We start from the raw sequence: 22918 nt of genomic DNA, 5'->3' as shown, positions 1-22918 counted from the left end.
CAGAAGATGTAATAAAACGCTTGAAAAAACATGAACTGTTTTCCTCAAACACAAATGCTTCACAGCGACTTATTTACTCCTTCACTATTTTACAGCTCTCCATAAGATTTCTATGCCGACTCAATTGAGTGTCTGAATGGTTTTATTGCATTAAGGCAGGGGATGGGGTGCTTGTGAAGCTTGCATTTCCTATTCTGAATTCTTAACTACTACTTTATTTAAATTAAATTCCTATAACTATTTCCGGGGGAAATTGTTCCAAGACCTACTTTTGACAAGCAGAGCTTTATTTATTGAATGACTTCCTTCAATACAGTTTCACTCTTGCCGCAGATGTAGCATTCAGAATACTGCATATGTCCTTTATCCATTGACTACTAAAGCATTATATACAAAATAATTGTAATTGGGTTAGAATTATTTTTTTTTTTTTTACCATGGCACATCGGGTAAAAACTAATAAAATGCCAACAATGTGCCAGGGTGCAAAAAGTATAGCGTGAAATAAAGTAGGGTTGCTAAGCACACAGGTTATTCTGTGTTCTTATTTTTTCTTTTTATATTGCCTACTTATATCTCGCTGTGGCAATGCACTGTTTGTAAATTAAAAGGCAATGTTGAAGATGTCTCCTGGCCCATCTCTTTAATTTGTTGCTGTCTGATTCCTTGTGCTGTGTATGTCTGACTCATTGCTGGTAATTGTGGTAACAGGCTCTAAGAAGAAAGTACGATGGTTTCCCGTTAGGCGACTCTTCACCCATTCCTGTCCCAGCCTCAGGATTCCTAGCAGGTTTTTGAGAGAAGGTGGGTGATTACCAGCCAGTTTCTTTTTTTCTTTTTGACATTTTTTATATTTTTTTTTTCCTTTTGTCCTCCTAGCTCAGGGATAGGCAACCTTCGGCTCTACAGATGTTGTGGACTACATCCCCCATAATGCTCTTACACACATAATGCTGGCAAAGCATCATGGGAGGTGTAGTCCAAAACATCTGCGGAGCCGAAGGTTGCCTATCCCTGTCCTAGCTTCTGTACTAACACTTTTTTTTTTTTCCAATTAATTGTGTTGAACTATTCTATTAACATATTCTTAATATACACTTATACAAATTCGTTTATGTGTAGGTATGCATGATGTGCATTTTTTTTGTCTTGGTGTTTACAATATTATTTAGATCAGGAAAGGTAATACATACCAATTTTAGATAACACATCTTATTTGCCTTTTGTAGCTGGTATACACACATCTTTCTATATGTGGGCATTATTTAGTTATTTTATTTTTTCTTTAATGTGAAACCATTCAAAACCTCCCCAATTCTTTAATGATGGAGATGGCCCTTAATTAATTGTAATTTTACTTTACACAATTCTATACCTATGCGATGTGAGAATATTTCATACCGAAGTGTAACCTTTAGAGATGTTTAACTACATACTCATTTAACGTCCTTTGATTGTTTCCCTTTGTAATGTATTAAAGATTGAGGGTTGTGCGTTTTGTAGAGCTATCACCCTGATGCAGGCGTTCGCAAACTCGCAAATCACTGAAGAAGATTTGAAATAGAAGAAAAGCTTACTATGGGATACCACAAGGGCTCAGATAAATGAAAGGTTAAAAGGACAAGGAGATGCCTGGATTAGGGAATCATATGCATTTGCCTTGCCAGATCCTGGACCTCAGATATAGTGAGGATCAAAGCCATTTTTATCTTCAGAGCAGGGGTGTTGAATCACAAAGTGAATTGTAGTCTGTAATGGTAGTTATAAGCTAGGTCTATGTTTCAAAGCATGGGTAATGTGGGAAACTTATTTCACCATGGCAACACAAACAGAGCAACACTGATAAGAGTGTAAGATGTTTTGGTTCCCAATTAATGCTGACCTTTTGATGCATGTGATTGGCTTCAGATTGTTGGCAATGTAGCATGGTGTACACCAAGTGGCTAAATTGCATGAAATTGTAGATGAGCAAGGGGTGAAGCCTGACCCCACACCAGAGCAGACTCGCTTTCTTAGAGCTCCTGGAAAGCCCACCGTAATCCGACAAAATTAGGGGCATCTCCCACCAATTCAGGCCACATACCTTGCTGTTGCCGCCAATTAAGTTTTTCCTAACGCCTGGCTAAAAAAATTGACGCTGTGGTGGCATGGCCTACCGGGCGGGCAGCAACGGGCTGCAGCCGGAGGATTCTGGCCCTGGAATTTTGGCACCTCTACCTACAAAGTTCAGGTAAGAGGGGGACGCAGGTCTCAAAAATCGCTCCTACAAACCCCGGAGCCGCAGCGTGACATAGGCCAAATGCTGCAGGCACAGTGCAGACCCAAACTCCCCGCAATGCTTCCCACTGCCCTCAGAGGAAGGAGAACCACAGGACAGCCTGACCCTCACTCGCACAGTAAACAGAAGACTGCACCACAGCCTTGAAAAGAGATACAGGCCTGCAACAGAATCTCAGACTGATATGGGAAGCAGATCTCGCAGTATTAAAAGTCAATGTACAAGTAGTGACAGTATGAAGTCAGGCGACAGAGGATGAAGTTGAGGGACTGAAGCGGCCTACAATAACTGGGGGAGAAGGTACAACACCTACACTCCACACAAGTAATCTTGTCCAGACAAGTCAACCTACTGGACAACAGGGGGTGACGCAAAAACGTTAAGATCAGAGCGCTACAGGAATCAGTGCTGCTAGAAAAATTGTCACACTTCATCAGGTACCTAGTGGCCACACTTCTGCCAACCAGACAAGCCAAAACATTCCTGTTCGAATTGTACAGAATGGCCAAATAACCTAACGCTGCTCCGTGAGACGTCATACTGCGGTGCCAATCATTCAGACAAACTGGGGCTAATGGCAGGACTACAAGGGAAGACTCCTTTTGCGTTTGAAGAGTGACGACTCTCCTTCTCTCAGGACTTAAGTAGGGCCACACTGCTCTGGCGCAAAAGTATGCAACCACTCACTAAGCCACTACCTTCTGGGGAAAACCTGTTTTTCCCTCTAGAGTGCAAGAGCTGCTTATAGATGACCAGTACTTAAACTGTGAGTAACCAGTCATGAGGTTTAGTAACTCTTATTTAATAAAATTACAGACCCAATTTTTGGAAATTTGTTTAATATATATAATTTTTTTTTTTTTTTTTTACAAGTAATTGCTATCCAAAAATTAACACAGAAAATATTTATTTTCTTTCCCTTTACTGCTATTGAATATACAATTATAAAGTAGCTTGCTTTTCAAAGTTAATTTTGCCTGGAGATGTAGAAAATGTGTCTAAAGTTATTTTATAAAGGAAAGGGGTGGAGATGGTCCAATGGCATCAGAAAGACCCTTGATCTTTATCAAACTGTTCCAAAATGGTTTTGTTAAACCGAAGGATAGCTCCAGAAGATTTAAGGGCAACATAACTCCTATGGAAAGCGGTGGTGGTTAAGTTGATTACAGTGCACCTCTTAAAGAGGAACTGTCCCTTCCAAGGTTTTTAATATTCTGTTTACTTAACCCCTTTGTTAAAAAATGTTTTTGGTATAAAAATAAAATGTTAGGCCAGCTATGCCAAGAGACTGCTCTGCACTAGAATAAAGGGCAGTAATCTCCTCTTTTAAAGGGAGGGCCGGGTCTTAAATAGTGTTTGTTAAAATTTGGTGTCAGGAATACACGTTTTGTATTCTTGACACGATAGTGTACATTTAAGTCCCTTATATGGTGGCAGTCTTACAACAGAGAAGTAATTTAACTTCCTTATTTGTTGTTCAAAATTGGATTAGTTTACTGTACACTGTCCTTTTTTAAAAAATGTTTCTGAGCATGTTTAAATTAAGTTGATGCTTTTACCATTTTTCCCTTGTTCAACTTTTTATTTTTAATAAATCAGTGTTTTGCTCCTCTATGAAATCTGACAAAATGCAAACTCAAAGTGTGTGTGTGTGTATATATAAAAAAATATTCAAAGCATTATCACTTTAACCGTTTAGTTATTGCATTTAAATTTTTGCTTACATATATTTAGAATATGATATACACTATATGGACAAAAGTATTGGGACACCTGACTGTTACACAAACAGGGACCTTTATGACATTGCATTCTTTTTTTTTTTGTCAATCTGATTTTTATTAAAGGCATATAGTATGGGATACAGAAGAGAAATCGGAGGAAACGTTTAAGTGATATACAGTAAAGGGTCGGTATAACAATATGCATAGTTAGAGTACATTTCCAGATTTTCAATGCCACATTTTTTTTTTTTTGTGTGTAGCGTAGTGAGACTCCAGTTTGAAAATAGTTACAAGTGATAGCAATGCCTATCCCAAGAGAGTATGAGAAGTTAACATTGGGTTATGCAAGATCAAAGCATATAGCTATTGAGTAGTAAATGAGGTCCTGTGAGTTAGAATAGTAGTATGAAGACCCATAGGCTAATCATCTTATAGGGCAAGACAGTTATACGTCAGAAAAATCAAGGCTTATGCTTTACAAATATGAGAAGGCAGTAGCTTAATATCAAATGCTTGTCTAAAAATGCTTGTTCGGTTAATAAAGATCACTTTATACGAGTATCTGGTCTAATGCTCTCTGTGCTGCCACCAAGTAGGGGCTGTATATACCAGGCAGCCGGGGACTGGGTAGAATTAAAACGATGAGGTTACATGTAAGTTAAGGACCTGTAAGTATATGTGAACACATTAGTCTAGCTAGCAACTGCGACCTGTCTACCTAGGTTATATCATATCATGCAGTATGTGGGGAGACATGAGTTGAGTTAAGCTTCTGTGTAGCATCCCCTACATTACCAGTGCACTTTCTGGCTAACCAGTGCGTGGGCCGAATAGAGTCCTTGCTGTGAAGGGTAAAGGTAGAAGGTATCGTTAGTCTATAAGGCAGTCCCCCTTCAACCCATGCCGGTTCCTGGTATGCCGGGTTTCTGTGCCCGCTTGCGGGTCTGCTTGCTGTGCGTGTCTGTCGCTGGTAAGCTGTGCCTCGCTGTAAAAAAGGTGTAGGCGGGAGTGACTCCCTAGTCCTGAGTCCGTGTGCAGGTTTGCGGCCTCGTGTTTCAGGTTTGGTAGTCGCTGGAGTCTGTGCTTTAGAGGCGAGCAGAGAGGCGGGTCTGGTGTGATGCAAGTATAGGTGAGTGGTCGCCGGTATTCCGGAGCAAAGACAGGTGAAGTGATAGGCATGGTCGGTGCCTCGGTTTCTCTGGCGGTTGCTGTGGGCGGGTGGTACAACGCCATGTTGCCTGCAGTGTCTCCTCTGCGCCTGAGGGCCGCTTGTCTTCGGCCTGAGGCCTGTATGGGCGCTCGCGCCCTTCGCCATTGGACCCGTCATCAAGTCCGTGGGCCCAGGGTTCCGCCGGATCCCATGTTTCCCCCTGGGTGTATGGCAGGCTGTGTGGGGGGGTGATTCCTCCCTGTGAGCGCCCGGCTCAGAAGAAGGGTGAGCAGGCCACTCGGCAGAGGTATCCACCGGTGTGGCAACTGGTGTGTAGCAGATGCCCGGTGCTTCTCCGGTTGTGTGGGTCGTTGCCTGGTATAACCCCGGGTAAGTGATGGCTGTCGGCAGACCTGCGTTCGAGGTTGCATGTTCCGTGCTCTTGGTCTCCGCCATCTTGCGCGTGGGACTCAGGCCACATGTCGGTGATGTCTCGGAGAGCTGCTTGGTCTGGCTGGTCTGGCTTGGTTTAGCTTAGCTTGGCTTGGACCGGGATCACCCCCCCGGTCCAGTGGGGGGGGGAACAGGACCGGGTCCGCCGGCCGTCGTCGTGTGTCGGGCTCCGTCGGGCGGGATAGTGTTGCGGCGGCCGTCCGCTTCACTCACCGCCAGCATAGGTTCCGCCAGTTACAGCAGGCCCCATCCTCCGAGGGACTAAAACTTCGGGAGCAAGCCTCTCCCCAGCTCAGGTAACCCGATCACCTCGAGGGTCGCAGTAAGTTGCCAGGGATTCCGCCATAAGGTCTCGATTTTTAGGCTATTTGTGACCCTGTTCGCAGGAGCCGAGCTGTCCTGCGACCGCTCGGCTCGGCGGCCCGGCCCCGCCCCCCGACATTGCATTCTAAATACATAGACCTTAATATTTATCTGGTACCCCCTTGTGCAGCTTTAATGACTTCCACTCTTCTGGGAAGACTTTCCACAAGACTTTGGAGTGTTTCCATGTAAATTATTGCCCATTTATCCAGTTGAGCAGTGAGAGAAGGCTTGGCTTGCAATCTCTGTTCCATTACATCCCAAAGCTGTTCGATAAGTTTGAGGTGCGGGCAAGTAAAGTTCTTCCACACCAAACTTCTCCAACCATGTCTTCATTTACCTTGCTCTGTGCACTCTAATACAGTTATGCTGGAATGGAAGAGGGCCTTTCCCCCAAACTGTTCCCACAAAATTGGAAGCATAGCATCGTCCAAAATGTCTTTGTAAACGGATGCATTAATATTTTCCGTCATTGGCAGTAAGGGGCTTAGCCAAACTCGTGAAAAACAGCCCCATACCATTATTCCTTGACAAAAGTTTGCACAATGCAGTTAGGCAGGCTCCTTACATCCGCCAAACCCAGATTTTCCCATCAGAATGCCAAACCGAAAAGCGTAATTTACCACTCCACAGAACACATGTCCAGTGGCGGCACTCTTTACATCATTCGCTGACTTTCTTTATGCGACTCTGCACTCTGTGACACTGCTCTGGGACTTGACCTGTTCATACGCTTAGTGGCTGAGCTGCTGCTGTTCCTAAATGCTTCCACTTTTAATTTATTTTGTTCATATAGTGTATATCCGTGCTCAACAAATCCTAGGTCGCCGTACCGACTAGGAATTTTGTGCTGGCGCCTGTGTGTTTGTCAGCCTGTTCAACACTGCACCAATGCCTGCAGTTGCGCAACTACAGAGGTTGAGTGCAACCGGCCCTCTGTGTTCTGCCTGTCATGGGGAACCCTACAGCTGGTCCCCCAGAGATAGGTGGCTGTGCGGAACGGAGGAAGCAGTGCAAGAAGAGTGCGAAGATGTATAAGGGGGCATAAATTCTTGTGATAAAAATATAATTTTGTCTCTTTATACATCGCTGGTAAGACCACGCCTTGATTATGCTGTGCAATTTTGGGCACCTGTTCTAAAGAAGGATATCATGGTACTAGAAACCGTACAGAGACAAGCTACAAAATTGATAAAAGGAATAGAACATTTTAGTTACGAAGAAAATATAAAAAAAAAAATAAAAAAAAAATTTAACTCTTTAGTTTGGTAAAACGGCACCCCAGAGGGGATATAACATTATACAAATCTATTCGGGGCCAGGACAAACCTATATCTGGAAATCTATTCACAAAGAGGGCTATACATAGGACACAAGGTAATGCATTTAGGTGGGAAGAAAGGAGATTTCATCTAAGGCAAAGAAAAGGTCTTTTTTTTAATTTTATTTTTTATTTTTAAAACCGTAAGAACTATAAGGATATGGAATTCTCTGCCTGAAGAGGTGGTTTTATCAGAGTGTATACGGATGTTTAAAGAGCAATTGGATAAATACTTCCAAAAACATACAGGGATATAATTTCTAAATAGTGGTGTAATGGCTGCTTGATCCAAGGAGATATCTGACTACCATTTTTGGGTCAAGAAGGAATTTTTTCCTAGTTTGTTGCAAAATTGGAAGCGCTTCAGACTGGGCTTTTTGCCTTCTTTTGGATCAACAGCAAAAACATATATGTGAGGAAGGCTAAACTTGATGGATGCAAGTCTCTTTTCAGCTATGTAACTATGTAAGATTACAGGATTGTAGCAGCTCTACTGGTCTGGACCCCAGGGAAAGTATTCACTCTAGCTCTCCCGAAGGTAGTTGGGCAGTCCTAAATTGAAATACAACGAATAATTTGTGTGTGAGAGTATTGGTACTTTATAATTCTGAAAATAAAAGATCTGTTCATCGCCACAAGAAGCCAAGTGGGAAAAAATTATTGAATATATTCTGATGTGACACACCAGATGTTTATGCATTATCGGTAGTTAAATGTCCATGACGTTTTGGTTCTAATATTGATTGTGTCAATTTAAAAGAACGCTTTTGTGTTGGGAATACAAACCTGTATTCTTGAAACTATAGTGTTAATCATTTAGGTGACTGTTCTCCCTCCAATCAGATGTGTGTGTGTGTGTGTGTGTTTGTTTTAATTTTATTTCCCCACATCACCCAGTCTCTCCACGACTGACACTGTCCACATGGCTGGGATCATTCTTGATGATCTCAGCCAATTCTAGGCTTTTACCATAGGAAAGCTGGAAGGCTATTGCACATGGGTGGTAAAACGCAGCAATGTGCCAATCCGCATGTCCTGGTAGAGAGATACATTGAATCAATGCATTTGTATGGGGAACATTCAGTGCCATCATGCAGCGCGTGGAGACGCTGAACATAGGTGATGCACACTGGGCTAGAAAGCCGTGTTACTAGGCAACGGTGTATGGCACAGTTTCCTTTATAAAACCTGCAGAGACTGACTAGACACCAGAAACACTAAATAAAGCTGTAGTGGTTCTGTTGACTTGTGTCCCTTTTTAAGCTTCGTTTAAAGGATCACTATAGTGCCAGGAAAACAAACTCATTTTCCTAACACTATACAACCCTTGGGGTCCTCCACACCCTCAGGGCCCCCCTCCCTTGGCTCTGAACGGGTTAAAAACCCTTCAATTACTTTAATGCAGTGCCGGGCTCCCTCAGCACTGGTGACCTCTCCTCCCCCCCTCCGACTTCTGCTCCCAAGTGGAGCAGAATGCGCATGCACGGCAAGAGCCACACGTGAATTCAAAAAGTCCATAGGAATGCATTTCTCAAGCACTTCTAGCGGATGTCAGGAAGGAAGCCACTAGAGGCTGGATTAACCCTGCAATGTAAATATAGCAGTTTCTCTGAAACTGCTATATTTACATCTGAAGGGTTAAAACCTGTGGGACCTGGCACCCAGACCACTTAATTGAGCTGAAGCAGTCTGACTAGTGTCCCTTTAAATAAAACTTTACTAGTGTATATACAATGCACTTTTATGGGATTAATTGAATGCACTTTTGTTTAAGTTCTATTTGTTTTGCGCTGTAAGTAGTAAGTATTGTAGTTGGCATGTTTGTCTCCCATGTTAAAATTAGTCTAGGACCCACCAATATTGGAGTACTGTGATGTCGTGGTAGGCTTACCACCACCAGCAATGATATTCTCTTATTTGTTGTATTTAAATCATTTAAATTAAGGGACAGGTTAATTAGACCATCTGCAATGGCTACCTTCTGTGTCCAATCAGAATACTTTATCACCCTCACTACCAGTTGTGGGACTGACTCTGGCTCCCACTGAACCACCACATCTTGAAGGGAAAAAGTAACACAAAAGTAAAGTGTATAGCCACTTTTGTCAATTGGATTCTGATGACAAAAACAATTTCAAAATATAAACCTAGTATTGCCTTTCTCCAGGTATACGCCTGGGAGCAATCTCCTCAGCATTCAGCCAAGAAACAACATTGGACAGTTGAGGCAAGGAGTATCGCGACCTCCTGAGTCAACATGAGTCAATTGGCAATGGTAGAAAGCATAAACTATCAACCAGTGAAGATACAGTGTGCGTGCGTGTGTGCGCCATATTGAAATGAGGAGAAAATAAATACCATCTCTAACTACCTAAGGTGACCAGATTATGAAAATGCAGTGAGCTTGTAGAACAGGGGGAAAAAAAGAGAACCTTCACCCAAAACTGGCATCTTAGCTCTGTCATTAAGTTGTGGATCTGGAAAAGCAAGCCATAGTCTAAGAGGTGACGCAAGGTCCATCAACCCTGTCTTCTAGTTTATTAGAGAAGGTTTGGGGGAGTGAAAAAGCAGAACGGAGGGGGGGGGGGGGGGGGGGAGACAAAGAATAAAAATGGCACATACAAAGATGTATAAGAGTTAAGGCTCACAGTAGAGTAGAAGCAAGAACTGGTGAGGTGTTTTGCAACAATGCTCATACAGCCCTCCTGTATCAACTTATTGGTAAGAGGGAAGACTGTGTTCAAGACACAAATTCGCTCTATCCTTTTTGGTTGGGATTGGTAGCGTTGGTAAGTCCTCTTGAGGCAGGTGAAAGCTTGCAGGTAAGGATGTGGAAAACCACATCTGCCTCTTGGTAGAAACGTGACCATTTTGCCTTTGAAAGGAATTCCTCACACAAGTTTTATTCAGTGTTCTCGGAGGATGTCTGGAACTGGTTTCAACTACCGCCTCCTCTATAGTGTAGTTGGACCCAGGTCTTGAAAGATTTGCCACTAGACATCTTGGTAAATTACAGTGGATCTGTAAATTTTGATGACATTTTTAGGTTTCACTACTTATACACTAAAACAATCTGTAGGCTGTTCACCCTGATATTATGGCCATGAGTTCCCCGTGCGCTCTATTAGCCAAATGTGTTCTGGAGTTTCTGGTGATTTTTAGGTTTGAGGATTTGCAGCAAAGTGGTTACGAGAGCCTTTTTCAGCCTGTTGAGGCAGGCTCTGGATTCTAAAAATTATTTCTTTGTGTGCAGTTGGATAAATCTTCCAGAGCTGATTCTGCTTCTAGCAGCCTTGTTTTAAAAACATTGGTCTGATTGGTCTTTCTGTTGCAGACCTCAACCAGACCTCTACTCTTTCCTCCGCCTCTACTGTTCTCTGACCCAGTGTCTTAATTTCAGCCTTAACCTTCCTTGCACTCCTATCCATTTCCTTTGCCAAATAAGCTTTCAACTCACTCATCAGGTTTAAGATCAGGGTTTCCAGGGAGACTGCTCACATCGTGGCTAGCAAACCTAAGGCTGGCCGTGGCATCACAATCTTATGAGACCAGGTGCTGCTGTTGGGGAAAATAAATGAACCACAGATGGCTCCTTAATCCGTTGCTTCTTTGGGTAAATGGAATAGCACAAGAGCTGCGGTTTTCACTGGGATATTCTGCAAGATGAAGCTGATTGTGAGCGACTTTGCAGCCATTCTGAACGACCCTCAATAGTCAGGCACATATACAAGGTGACTACCTGGGTATACCCCTTTTTGTGACCAGGGGTCTGACCAAAACACTTTTCTGGAGGAAATTACAATGGTACATAAGGGGGCCCCTAGTTTAAGCACATTAGACTGTTCGTTTGTAAAATCCCTATATTTACATACCTCTATCCAGAATGTTTTGGGTTTCCTGCATCAGTAGTTTAGATGATCCATTAGCATAAGTATGGGGGCTATAGAAATTCTGTAGTCCCTAATACTTTCATTGAGGCTTTCTTGTAACATTTAGGTTATTGTTGAGCATCTAGGTAAGTTGTATGTGTCCAGTATTAGAGCTGAATAAGCGTGCAGCTAATGGCCGGATTAACATATAGGGGCTGATGGAGCGGCAGCTTCATGCCCATGGATAGGCCCATTGAATTTAAAAATGCTACTTTTTACATGCTCTTGCTTAAGTATGGAAACTTAAGAGGGATTATAGCGAAACAAAACTGGTGTGGACTGACTTTATGCACTATGCAAGTGCTCTTGCTGCTTTAGTCTCTCTAACACGGTCATGATACCTTTCTTCTACACCAAGCATGTCAAACGCGCGGGCCACATGCAGCCCACAATGGACCTCTTTGCAGCCCGGCAAGCCGCAAATACAGGCTTGGTGTTAAAAGCAGAGTAGGTACCTGCTTTCTCCACATTGCAGGTGCCTAACCTGCTAAAAATTTACCTGGCCAGGAGGAGAGGTCGCTGGAAGAGCTCGGTCTTACTGCTCACTTGCGTGCGCCGTCTGTAGTGATGCTGTCATATTTCAGCATCACTAAACTGCGTGCGTGAGGGAGCAGTGAGCAGCAGGAAGGAGATCTCCAGATAGATCTCCACTGGAACCCAGGGATAAATACAATGATGTGAGTGTGTGTGTAGCGGAACCAACCTCGCCACTGGGCATTGGAGAAGCCTGTTTGCCCGCCTCCTGCCTGCTGACTATGGCCCCTGGGAGATTTGACCCTTTAAATACAGGATTTGGGCATAATGTATTTTATTATGCTGCTACTGGCCCTTTAAGAACCATCTGGGGACATACTGTGGAGTTACTGGGTGGCCACCATTTCATGTGTCAGAGGCACATGGTGAGAGCAATGGATGAAGCACATGGTGAGAACAATGGATGGCACTGTGACTTTTCTACACGGTGCCATCTTGCTAGTATTTGGTGCACAAAGACATTGTGCAGTAGTTTTAAACTATACAACAGGGGACACATTATACAGTAATTATTTTTTATATAATCTGTATATGTTTTGCGTAATCTGCATTAAACTGTATCTTCCAAACTACTGAACGGATCTGGGTAAATTGTGGATATGTGGTTCACCCAGATCCCCCGGTTCTGATGATATACTTTATATGGGGTTATTGCATGTTTGCATGGGGTCCCTGTGATGTTTTATAAAACTGTATTTCTCTGTCTGTGATTATATTACCTATTGTGTTCAGTAATCGTATCACAGGCAGAGGGGAGGATTTTGTGTGGGAGTGTCTGTGTGTATTGTATGTATTGATTGGTTGTTCTGTAAAACCCTGTGGGCAGTACTATGTTTGTGGATTGGGAATAAAAGAGGCTGTATGTGCCAGTACAGTCAGTTCTGCTTTGACCTCAAAGCAAAGTGTCGCCTCGTTATTGGGGGAATTGGATTGTATGCTGATTGCCAGGAGTGTAAGCTGATTGTATGCTTTTCCTGTTCAGCTATTTACAGCATTCATATGCTTCTCCAGTTCTGTGGTTGTGGTGTCTGCTGCAGTGCTTGGAGTCCTCAGGAAGCGCTAGGAGCATCCTTCAACGGAGGTACCCAGTCGGGGTGCCTGTCGATCCGTTAGTGTGTGTGGTTTTTCTGTCGGTGCCAGAGGCCGGAGTGGCGGCAGCGACAATGAGTGGTCTGCTTGTTGGCTACAGAGGGGTGCTGGGATTTGGTAGAGGGGAATGCTACTCTGGCACTCAACCCAAAAAAAGTATATATGATGTGTAAAAATATTACCAGGGTGCCTCCAGGCCAGTAGATATGAAGGTAAAAAACAGGAGCACTCACTTGGATTTTTCTAACGTGTATTAACCCCTTAACACCGCAGCCAAATGTACAAGTTGTGAACGAAACAAAACGTAAACAAAACCTGGCATTTGCGCTATATGTCTGTCCAACCGTAATTCACCTCTTTCATATTAAATGCACCCCCCCTTATTATATATCATTTTATTCAGGGGAAACAGGGCTTTCATTTAATATCAAATATTTAGCTCTGAAACCTAATTTAATATGAAAAAAATGGGAGAAAATAAGATTTTTTTGATTTTTTTTTTTTTTTTAGTTCTACATGACATTTTAACTGTCAATGTCTTAATACTGTTTGCTTTTACTGCAATAAAATACACATATTTGTATTCAGCAAAGTCTTACGTGTAAAACAGTACCCCCTATGTACAGGTTTTATGGTGTTTTGGGAAGTTACAGGGTCAAATATAGCGTGTTACATTTGAAATTGAAATTCGCCAGATTGGTTACGTTGCCTTTGAGACTGTATAGTAGCCCAGGAAATAAATTTACACCCATAATGGCATACCATTTGCAATAGTAGACGACCCAAGGTATTGCAAATAAGGGATGTCCAGTCTTTTTTAGTAGCCATTTGGTCACAAACACTGTCCAAAGTTAGCGTTCGTATTTGTTTGTGTGTGAAAAATGCAAAAAACGCCAATTTTGGCCAGTGTTTGTGACTAAGTGGCTACTAAAAAAGACTGGACATACCCCATTTGCAATACCTTTGGTTGTCTACTATTGCAAATAGTATGCCATCATAGGGGTAATTTTCATTCTTGGGCTACCATAGGGTCATAAAGGCAACGTAAGCAATCTGGCGAATTTTAATGTGAAAAAAATGAAACACAAGCCTTATATTTGACGCTGTAATTTTTGAAAACACCATAAAACCTGTACATGAGGGGTACTGTTGTACTCGGGAGACTTCGCTGAACACAAATATTTGTGTTTCAAAACAGTAAAAAGTATTGCAGCAATAATATCGTCCGTGTAACTGCTGTTTGTGCGTGAAAAATGCAAAAAACGTAACTTTTACTGGCGATATCATGGTTGTAATACATTTTACTGTTTTGAAACACTAATATTTGTGTTCAGCGAAGTCTCCTGAGTAAAACAGTACCCCCCCATGTACAGGTTTTATGGTGTCTTGGAAAGTTATAGGGTTAAATATAGTGCTAGCAAATTAAATTCCCTATACTTTCGGCATGGGTGGTCAGGCAGGTCCCGCTAATTGTAATTAATTAGGATACCTAATTATGTTAAATTATTACATAAATATATGTGTAGAAGTAATGTGTGTGTATATACATATATACATATATATATATATATATATATATAATTTTTTTTTAAATATTTTTATTTATATATAGGTATATATATAGTGATATATACGTATATAGATATATATATTTCGTTCTATGTGTATTTTGATACATATATTTATATTATCACAATACAGTTAGAACGAAATAAAACACATCTATATATTTTTAATATTTTATTTTTATTTTTTTACGTATTCACATATTTATTTTTTATATTATAAATATATATATATATATATATATAACAATAATTATATATAAAAGGGGTTTCTCGATGATCCAGTTACATTACCACATTCCTCTTATCATGGCATCAGTGGCATAGTGGGTCTCGAGCTGACTTCAACTCTCACTAGGAGGAACCAGGACGAGCGGCTACGGTCTCACTGCTATGTTCCAGCAGTGTAGACCGTTTCTCTATTAACTATATGGTGGCCGTTTTTCATTTTCATTTTTCATTTATTTTTTGTTCCTCCATGTTTTAAGTTTGAAGTCTTTTACTGGTTAATTTATGCGGCATGGATCAGGGGTACATATGTGATTGTGGTACCCATGCATATATGTATAAGGCTATATAGGGTTCTTCTGAGACATATGGGTGCACACTCTATCAGTATTTAGGTTTTACTATGTATTATGGCTGGATTATACTGTGGGGTTTTTAGTGATCTTTATTCATGAGATCCCCAACCCCCAGTAACGCCCATCTACCTACACCCTTTATTTATATGTATTGCTCATTTCCTATATATGCGTTAAATATATGCTGAAGTGAACTACCTGATACCTCACATCTATGAGGTCTTCGTTTTTCACTTCTTACGTGCAAAATTACTGCTTTTTTTGCACATAGCGACTTATGAGAGGACACTGAAAACTTTAGAACAGGACCTCTCTATAGATTCAGGCTGTATCGTATTCATGTATAGACTCAGGTTTAATCGGATCTATGTATAGATTGAGAATGGATTGACTCTATGCACCATTTCATTACTAATTATGATCCTTGGTATCTATACATTGAGGTTTTCCTTACACGCGGGTATGCCTGCAGATATGGGGGAGCTCACCCATATCTGATTATTGGGACTATTACTGCATATCCCATAGACAAGATTACCCATATACAGGTCCTCTCTTTTTACCCTATTTATAAGCAGTTTGTATTTCTGACGTGGTGGGGGTCTACAGGCTTGGGTTTTTTAAACCCCCCCCAACGCCGAAATAGTTGTTATACATGTTCTGTTGAGACCACCATATGAAGGACACTTTATCATTTTGGACACAGTCTCCTACCAGAACTATAACAAGTTTCTATTTGTATTTATTTACGTTGGTGGGTCTACCATCTTTTAATATACTATTAAAAGTTAAATATTAATTTATTTTGGGCACTCATTTTTTCCTCTTTTGTCCTTTTACTAAAATTATAATAATAATAAGTAACATGCGTGACAATAATCAATGAATATTCAGTATAACATGAGTATGCAATACAAATGGCAATACATTCCAATGGCTGACACAGTATAGAATCTACAACATTAGCTGTCAAGACAAGATTTATGACGGTACTTCACAGAGAACGAAAGTGAAACTTACACACACAGAAAAGCTTTCTTTCACACAGCTTGCAGCATAAGGTCATAATACTTTAGCTAACAGTTAGAATAACCCTTTCAATGCTGGCTAGACCTCCTAGGTAATTAAGACCTATTCTCATGTAATTTTAAATAAAATAACACCTAAACCAGTTCATTAGTCATTTCCTGGAAACATCCAATAAGAGTAATCTACCATGTTCTATAAGCAGAATTTTAACTTGCCTAAACAGATATTTTATCTTATTTTAGAGCAAATCAATACACCTGGATAAATATCACGATATGCTAACATGTGATATGTCACATTAATACATAATTATTCTAATTCCATCTGCAGAATGGAATGGTTATAACAATATATTTCTTAGTTAACTAAGATTTCTAAATATCGAAATCTGACCGTGATTTATCCAGTCACATATCATGCTATTAGAAAATGTTTAATTCATTTAGATTAATTAAATGAAACCGGTATAATTACCAGTTGAGTAGACATTCTCATCAGATGAGTAGGTAGTCTCAGGAACTGAATGGATGTGTGATTGGTGTGTAAGAAATTCTGAGTGCCCTGGAGTGGATATCTGTCATGGATTTCTCTGCATGGCCGAATCTGAAATCCAAACTTCAACTCCGACTGCTTTGCCCCCGACTGCTCACTCTTTTGCTTACTCCTTTGCCCTCTCTTCCCTTTGTCTTAACTTTTTTAAGGGAAAAATTCTCTGTTCGTCGCTAGACCAATAGGGAAACTGGAGGTGTGGTTACCTTCCAGATAGCAATTTAGGTATTTGGTCTATAGAGGGCAGTCTCGTCCCACTAAACATTCCTATCCAGGAAAGAGTTAACTTTTCCTGGTGGCTATTCTGATATTATTTAGCTTATCTTTATGGTTATTATAATTTAAGTTTACTTGTCAGTTCAAAGGGTTTTCTCCAGACATGTTGTCTCCAATTCCTGTTGCAATTTCTAAAATGACCATTAGAAACTAATTTTTACCTTAAACTTACAATGGGACCTTGTAAAATATTGAAAGTAAAATAAAATTATTTAATCTTCTCTGTCACGAGTGTCTGGGTTTAGAATTATTTCTATTCCATTAACATTTAGACAGTCTTCCATCCACCGTTCTCATTTCTTATCACTTGGTTTGTATATACAATGCATTCTTTAGCTCCGGCTAGGTTAGTCACAGAAAGGATAGAATTTTTTTTTTGTTAGCTTGAAATCCAAAATGGAGTCTGCTCTGTTCAAAGTGACTCAGGCGATATACACTTTTAATTTCTATCATAGCACAAAATGTCTGCCGATATAAATATCCTGGCATAACCCCCCTTAGTGCATATCATAGCCAAATTTAATTTAGTCTATGAATAAGCACTATAGAAGTTACAAGACATATTGTGTTACATAGTTACATAGCTGAAAAGAGACTTGCGTCCATCAAGTTCAGCCTTCCTCACATTTGTTTTTTGCTGTTGATCCAAAAGGATATATATAAAAAAAAAACAACCCAGTTTGAATCACTTCCAATTTTGCAACAAGCTAGGAAAAAAATTCCTTCTTGACCCCAGAATGGCAGTCAGATTTATCCTTGGATCAAGCAGTTATTACCCTACATTGAAAGATTATATCCTTGAATATTCTGTTTTTGCAAGTATGCATCTAGTAGCTGTTTGAACATCTGTATGGACTCTGATAAAACCACTTCTTCAGGCAGAGAATTCCACATCCTGATCTTACAGTAAAAAAACCTTTCCTTTGCCTTAGACGAAATCTTCTTTCTTCTAGTCTAAACGCATGACCTCGTGTCCTATGTAAAGTCCGGTTTGTGAATAGATTTCCACACAATGGTTTGTATTGGCCTCGAATATATTTGTATAATGTTATCATATCCCCTCTCAGGCGACATTTTTCTAAACTAAATAGGTTTAAATTTGTTAACCTTTCTTCATAGCTGATATGTTCCATTCCTTTTATTAAGTTTGTAGCCCGCCTCTGCACTTTTTCTGGTGCCATAATATCCTTCTTTAGAACAGGTGCCCAAAATTGCACAGCATATTCAATGTGAGGTCTTACCAGTGATTTATAAAGAGGCAAAATGATATTCTCGTCCCGAGAATGAATGCCCTTTTTCATGCATGACAATACCCTACTGGCCTTGGCCACTGCTGATTGACATTGCACATTGTTGCATAGTTTGTTGTCTATAACAATTCCCAAGTCCTTTTCGTGTGTTGTTATCCCTTATTTGCTTCCATTAAGGGTATACGTTGCTTGTGTATTCTTTACGCCGAAGTGCATAACTTTGCATTTTTCAACATTAAATTTAATCTGCCATTTGAGTGCCCAGTCCTCCAGTCTATCTAAATCCTTCTGCAGCAAAGTAATATCTTGCTCACATTGTATTATTTTACAAAGTTTTGTGTCATCTGCAAACACTGAAACATGACTTTCAATGCTGTCTTCAAGATCATTTATAAACATGTTAAATAGAAGGGGTCCCAGAACAGACCCCTGAGGGACACCACTTGCCACCTCTGTCCAGCTTGAAAATTTACCATTAACGACAACTCTTTGTACTCTGTTTTTAAGCCAATGTTCTACCCAAGAACAAGCATTTTCATCTAGACCGATTTCCTTGAGTTTGAACACTAATCTTCTGTGTGGAACTGTATCAAATGCCTTGGCAAAGTCCAAAAAGATCACATCCACTGCAACACCCTGATCTATACTTCTACTTACTTCTTCGTAGAATGCAATCAAGTTAGTTTGACACGACCTGTGCTTCATAAAACCGTGCTGATTTTTGCTGATAACCATGTTCTTCTCAAGGAATTCTTGAATATAATCCCTTAATAACCTTTCAAATATTTTACCAGCCACAGAAGTTAAGCTCACAGGTCTATAATTTCCAGGCAAGGATTTTGAACCCTTTTTGAATATAGGAACAACATCTGCCTTCCTCCAATCCTCCGGAACACTTCCTGAAAGAAAAGAATCTTGAAAGATTAAAAACAGAGGTTCACTTATTTCTACACTTAGTTCCTTAAGTACACGTGGATGGATACCGTCAGGCCCGGGAGCTTTGTTTACATTAACTTTCTTTAGTTGCTGCAGCACCTTGTCTTGAGTTAACCAATTACAATTATTCTGCAAGTTTTTAGTAGCAATCATTTGCACATCTATTGCCATGGGTTCTTCCTTAATATATACAGAGGAGAAATAGTTACCGTATATACTCGAGTATAAGCAGAGTTTTTCAGCACATTTTTAGTGCTGAAAAACCCCAGCTCGGCTTATACTCGAGTCAGTCTGTATTATGGCAATTTGCATTGCCATAATACAGACTGGGGGGAGAGGGGTGCTGGCAGAGCTGTACTTACCTTTCCTGCAGCTCCTGTCAGCTCTCTCCTCCTCCGCGCCGTCCGTTCAGCACCTCGGTCAGCTCCCAGTGTAAGCTCTCGCGAGACTTACACTGGGAGCTGACAGAGGGAGCTGCACGGATGGCGTGGAGGAGGAGAGAGCTGACAGGAGCTGCAGGAAAGGTAAGTACAGCTCTGCCAGCACCCCTCTCCCCCCACTGAACTACCAATGACACTGGACCACCAGGGAAGGAGCCCCCCTCCCTGGCCAGCTAGCAAGCAGGGAGGGCGGATGAAAAAAAAAAAGCTAATTAAAAAAAAAAATTAATAATAATTAAATAATAATAAAAAAATAATAATATAAAAAAAATAAAAACAATAATTAATATATCAAATGCCCACCCCCACCAACACATGCACAAACACACACTGCATCACACACTCACACTTCATTCATATACACACTGCACTCACACACTGCACTCACACACACTGCACTCACACACACTGCACTCACACACACTGCACTCACACACACTGCACTCACACACACTGCACTCACACACACTGCACTCACACACACTGCACTCACACACACTGCACTCACACACACTGCACTCACACACACTGCACTCACACACACTGCACTCACACACACTGCACTCACACACACTGCACTCACACACACTGCACTCACACACACTGCACTCACACACACTGCACTCACACACACTGCACTCACACACACTGCACTCACACACACTGCACTCACACACACTGCACTCACACACACTGCACTCACACACACTGCACTCACACACACTGCACTCACACACACACTGCACTCGCACTCGCACACTCGCACACACACTGCACCTGCACTCGCACACTCGCACACACACTGCACTCGCACACTCGCACACACACTGCACTCGCACACTCACACACACACTGCACTCGCACACTCACACACACACTGCACTCGCACACTCACACACACACTGCACTCGCACACTCACACACACACTGCACTCGCACACTCACACACACACTGCACTCGCACACTCACACACACACTGCACTCGCACACTCACACACACACTGCACTCGCACACTCACACACACACTGCACTCGCACACTCACACACACACTGCACTCGCACACTCACACACACACTGCACTCGCACACTCACACACACACTGCACTCGCACACGCACTGCGCACACACTGCATTCATACGCACACACTGCATTCATTATATACACACACTGTAAATAAATATTCAATTAATATAATTTTTTTTGGATCTAATTTTATGTAGAAATTTACCAGTAGCTGCTGCATTTCCCACCCTAGTCTTATACTCGAGTCAATACGTTTTCCCAGTTTTTTGGGATAAAATTAGGGGCCTCGGCTTATATTCGGGTCGGCTTATACTCGAGTATATACGGTATTTAAAATTCCTGCCTTTTCCTGGTCTTCATTGACTAACACCCCCGTTTCAGTTTTTAGTGTAGCTACACTTTCATTTTTGGGTTTTTTAGAATTTTGGTTGGTTTTGCTCTCTTTAGCTATCATTTTTTCATTTTGAAGTTTAGCAAGTCTAATTGCCTTTTTGCACGCATTATTTGCTTCCTTATATCTTTTATAAGATGCATCTGATTTGTCCGATTTTAAATGCTTTAAATGCCCTTTTCTTATTTTTAATCTCTTGTTTTACTTTTCTAGTAAGCCACATTGGTTTTAATTTGTTTCTTTTATATTTATTTCCCAATGGTACATACTGAGAAATGTACCTTTCTAATATTTGTTGGAAGATGATCCATTTATCCTCAGTGTTCTTTTCACTAAAGAGTTTATGCCAGTCAATATATTGTAAAGCTTCCCTTAACTTATTGAAATTGGCCTTTTTAAAATTATATGTTTTAGTATACCCCATGTGCTTTTGTTTTTTTGAGTTTATTTCAAAGGACACTATATTGTGATCACTATTTCCCAAGTGCTCACCTACTTGAATGTTGGTCAAAAGATCAATGTTGTTTGTTAAAACCAGGTCCAGACAAGCATCCATTCTAGTTGGTGCTTGTACTAGTTCTCATTTCTTATCACTTGGTTTGTATATACAATGCATTCTTTAGCTCCGGCTAGGTTAGTCACAGAGGATAGAATTTTTTTTTTGTTAGCTTGAAATCCAAAATGGAGTCTGCTCTGTTCAAAGTGACCAAGGCAATATACACTTTTAATTTCTATCATAGCACTAAATGTCTGCCGATATAAATATCCTGGCATAACCCCCCTTAGTGCATATCATAGCCAAATTTAATTTAGTCTATGAATAAGCACTATAGAAGTTACAAGACATATTGTGTATTCACATCATTTCTAACATAGGCCTGTGCGTGGAATGAACATTTTTGTATATTTTTGTACCTGTAAGAGTTTTGAACTTTACATTTAGTACAATCAACCATAATATCATCATTATCATAACACACCCAATAACAACCTTAACATGGATGAACCAGTCAACACGAGCAATAAGGTCAGTATCTAGCTCAGAGTACTTAAATGTGTCCACAGAAATGTTATCTTTCCTGATTGAAATTTGGATAGTGTGGTTGGGCTTATGGTCCAGCAAGAACTTTAGATTAGGATCTAGAGGGATATCTAGATTCTGGAAAAGATCCACCATCTCAATAGCACTCTCGATGACGACAGTGTACACTGGGTATAGCATAACGTCACCGATGGTGATACGAGAGTCGTGGGGTACCTTGATCAGTGAGACAGGTGCTGGCAAGGCAAATACTTTATTAGTCACCTGATCCCTGTGAAAAACACATGTTTTTAAGACACGTGCTTACCAACCATTTGTCTTTTACTAAGATAGCATGTACTAACGCATTACTGTCGGTTTTTGACATAGTTACTTGCCATGTTTCAGGTACTCGATCCCACACAAAGCATTGGTAGAATCGTACACAAAAGGTTTTCCATCACATTAGAAATGATTGTCTTTGAATTTTTCAGTAATTCAAAATGGGTATTGAATACCAATCTGGTACCCACGGTTGAAAAGCCAAAACATCTGGGGTTTGGACTTTTACATGGATATTTTCCTTCCATGTACCGACGTTGTAAATTGTTTTTATTTGAAAAATGTTTTTGGGAGTTACATATGGTATGGCCAATAAAAAGCAAATCTCCATACGTTCCGGATCAATTAAGAGAGGTATAGCGCTCCCCATCTCAAAGGCCAGATTTAATTGCATAGGCTCAATTGTTTCTCCATCCACATTGGCAAGCATCGCATGAACAATATCCTTGGATACAAAATACAGAGATATGCGCCCACCTGCCAATTTGATCATTCCAGTTTGCACTTCGTCGAGAAAAGCAAGTGTGTGGAACAATATTGGGTCATGCAGAAATAGAAGTTCACGCTTAAATAAGTCATGACTTTGGTGCAACTCAGTGGATTTGGCAATTAACTCCGAATGCAAATTTGTTGTAACTACTGTGTCTTCCACAATAGTTAACACGTC

General features: G+C 40.8%; 1 protein-coding gene across 2 annotated transcripts in view; it reads left to right on the top strand.

Moving 5' to 3' along the window:
- The window catches only part of KLHDC10 (kelch domain containing 10), a 96221-nt gene that overhangs the window by 39884 nt on the left and 33419 nt on the right, over positions 1 to 22918 (top strand). The window contains exon 2 of one of the 2 annotated variants that reach the window (XM_063445471.1): positions 712 to 804. The exons of the other annotated variant lie outside the window; for it this stretch is intronic. Coding sequence (XP_063301541.1) covers positions 712 to 804 — 93 coding nt within the window. The remainder of the gene's footprint in view (positions 1 to 711; positions 805 to 22918) is intronic. 2 annotated transcript variants of the gene reach the window in all.

This window comes from Pelobates fuscus, chromosome 3 (assembly GCF_036172605.1).
Source record: "Pelobates fuscus isolate aPelFus1 chromosome 3, aPelFus1.pri, whole genome shotgun sequence".
Taxonomy (NCBI): domain Eukaryota; kingdom Metazoa; phylum Chordata; class Amphibia; order Anura; family Pelobatidae; genus Pelobates; species Pelobates fuscus.
The sequence above is the reverse complement of the archived record's forward strand: the minus strand, read 5'-3'. Positions and strand labels throughout refer to the sequence as shown.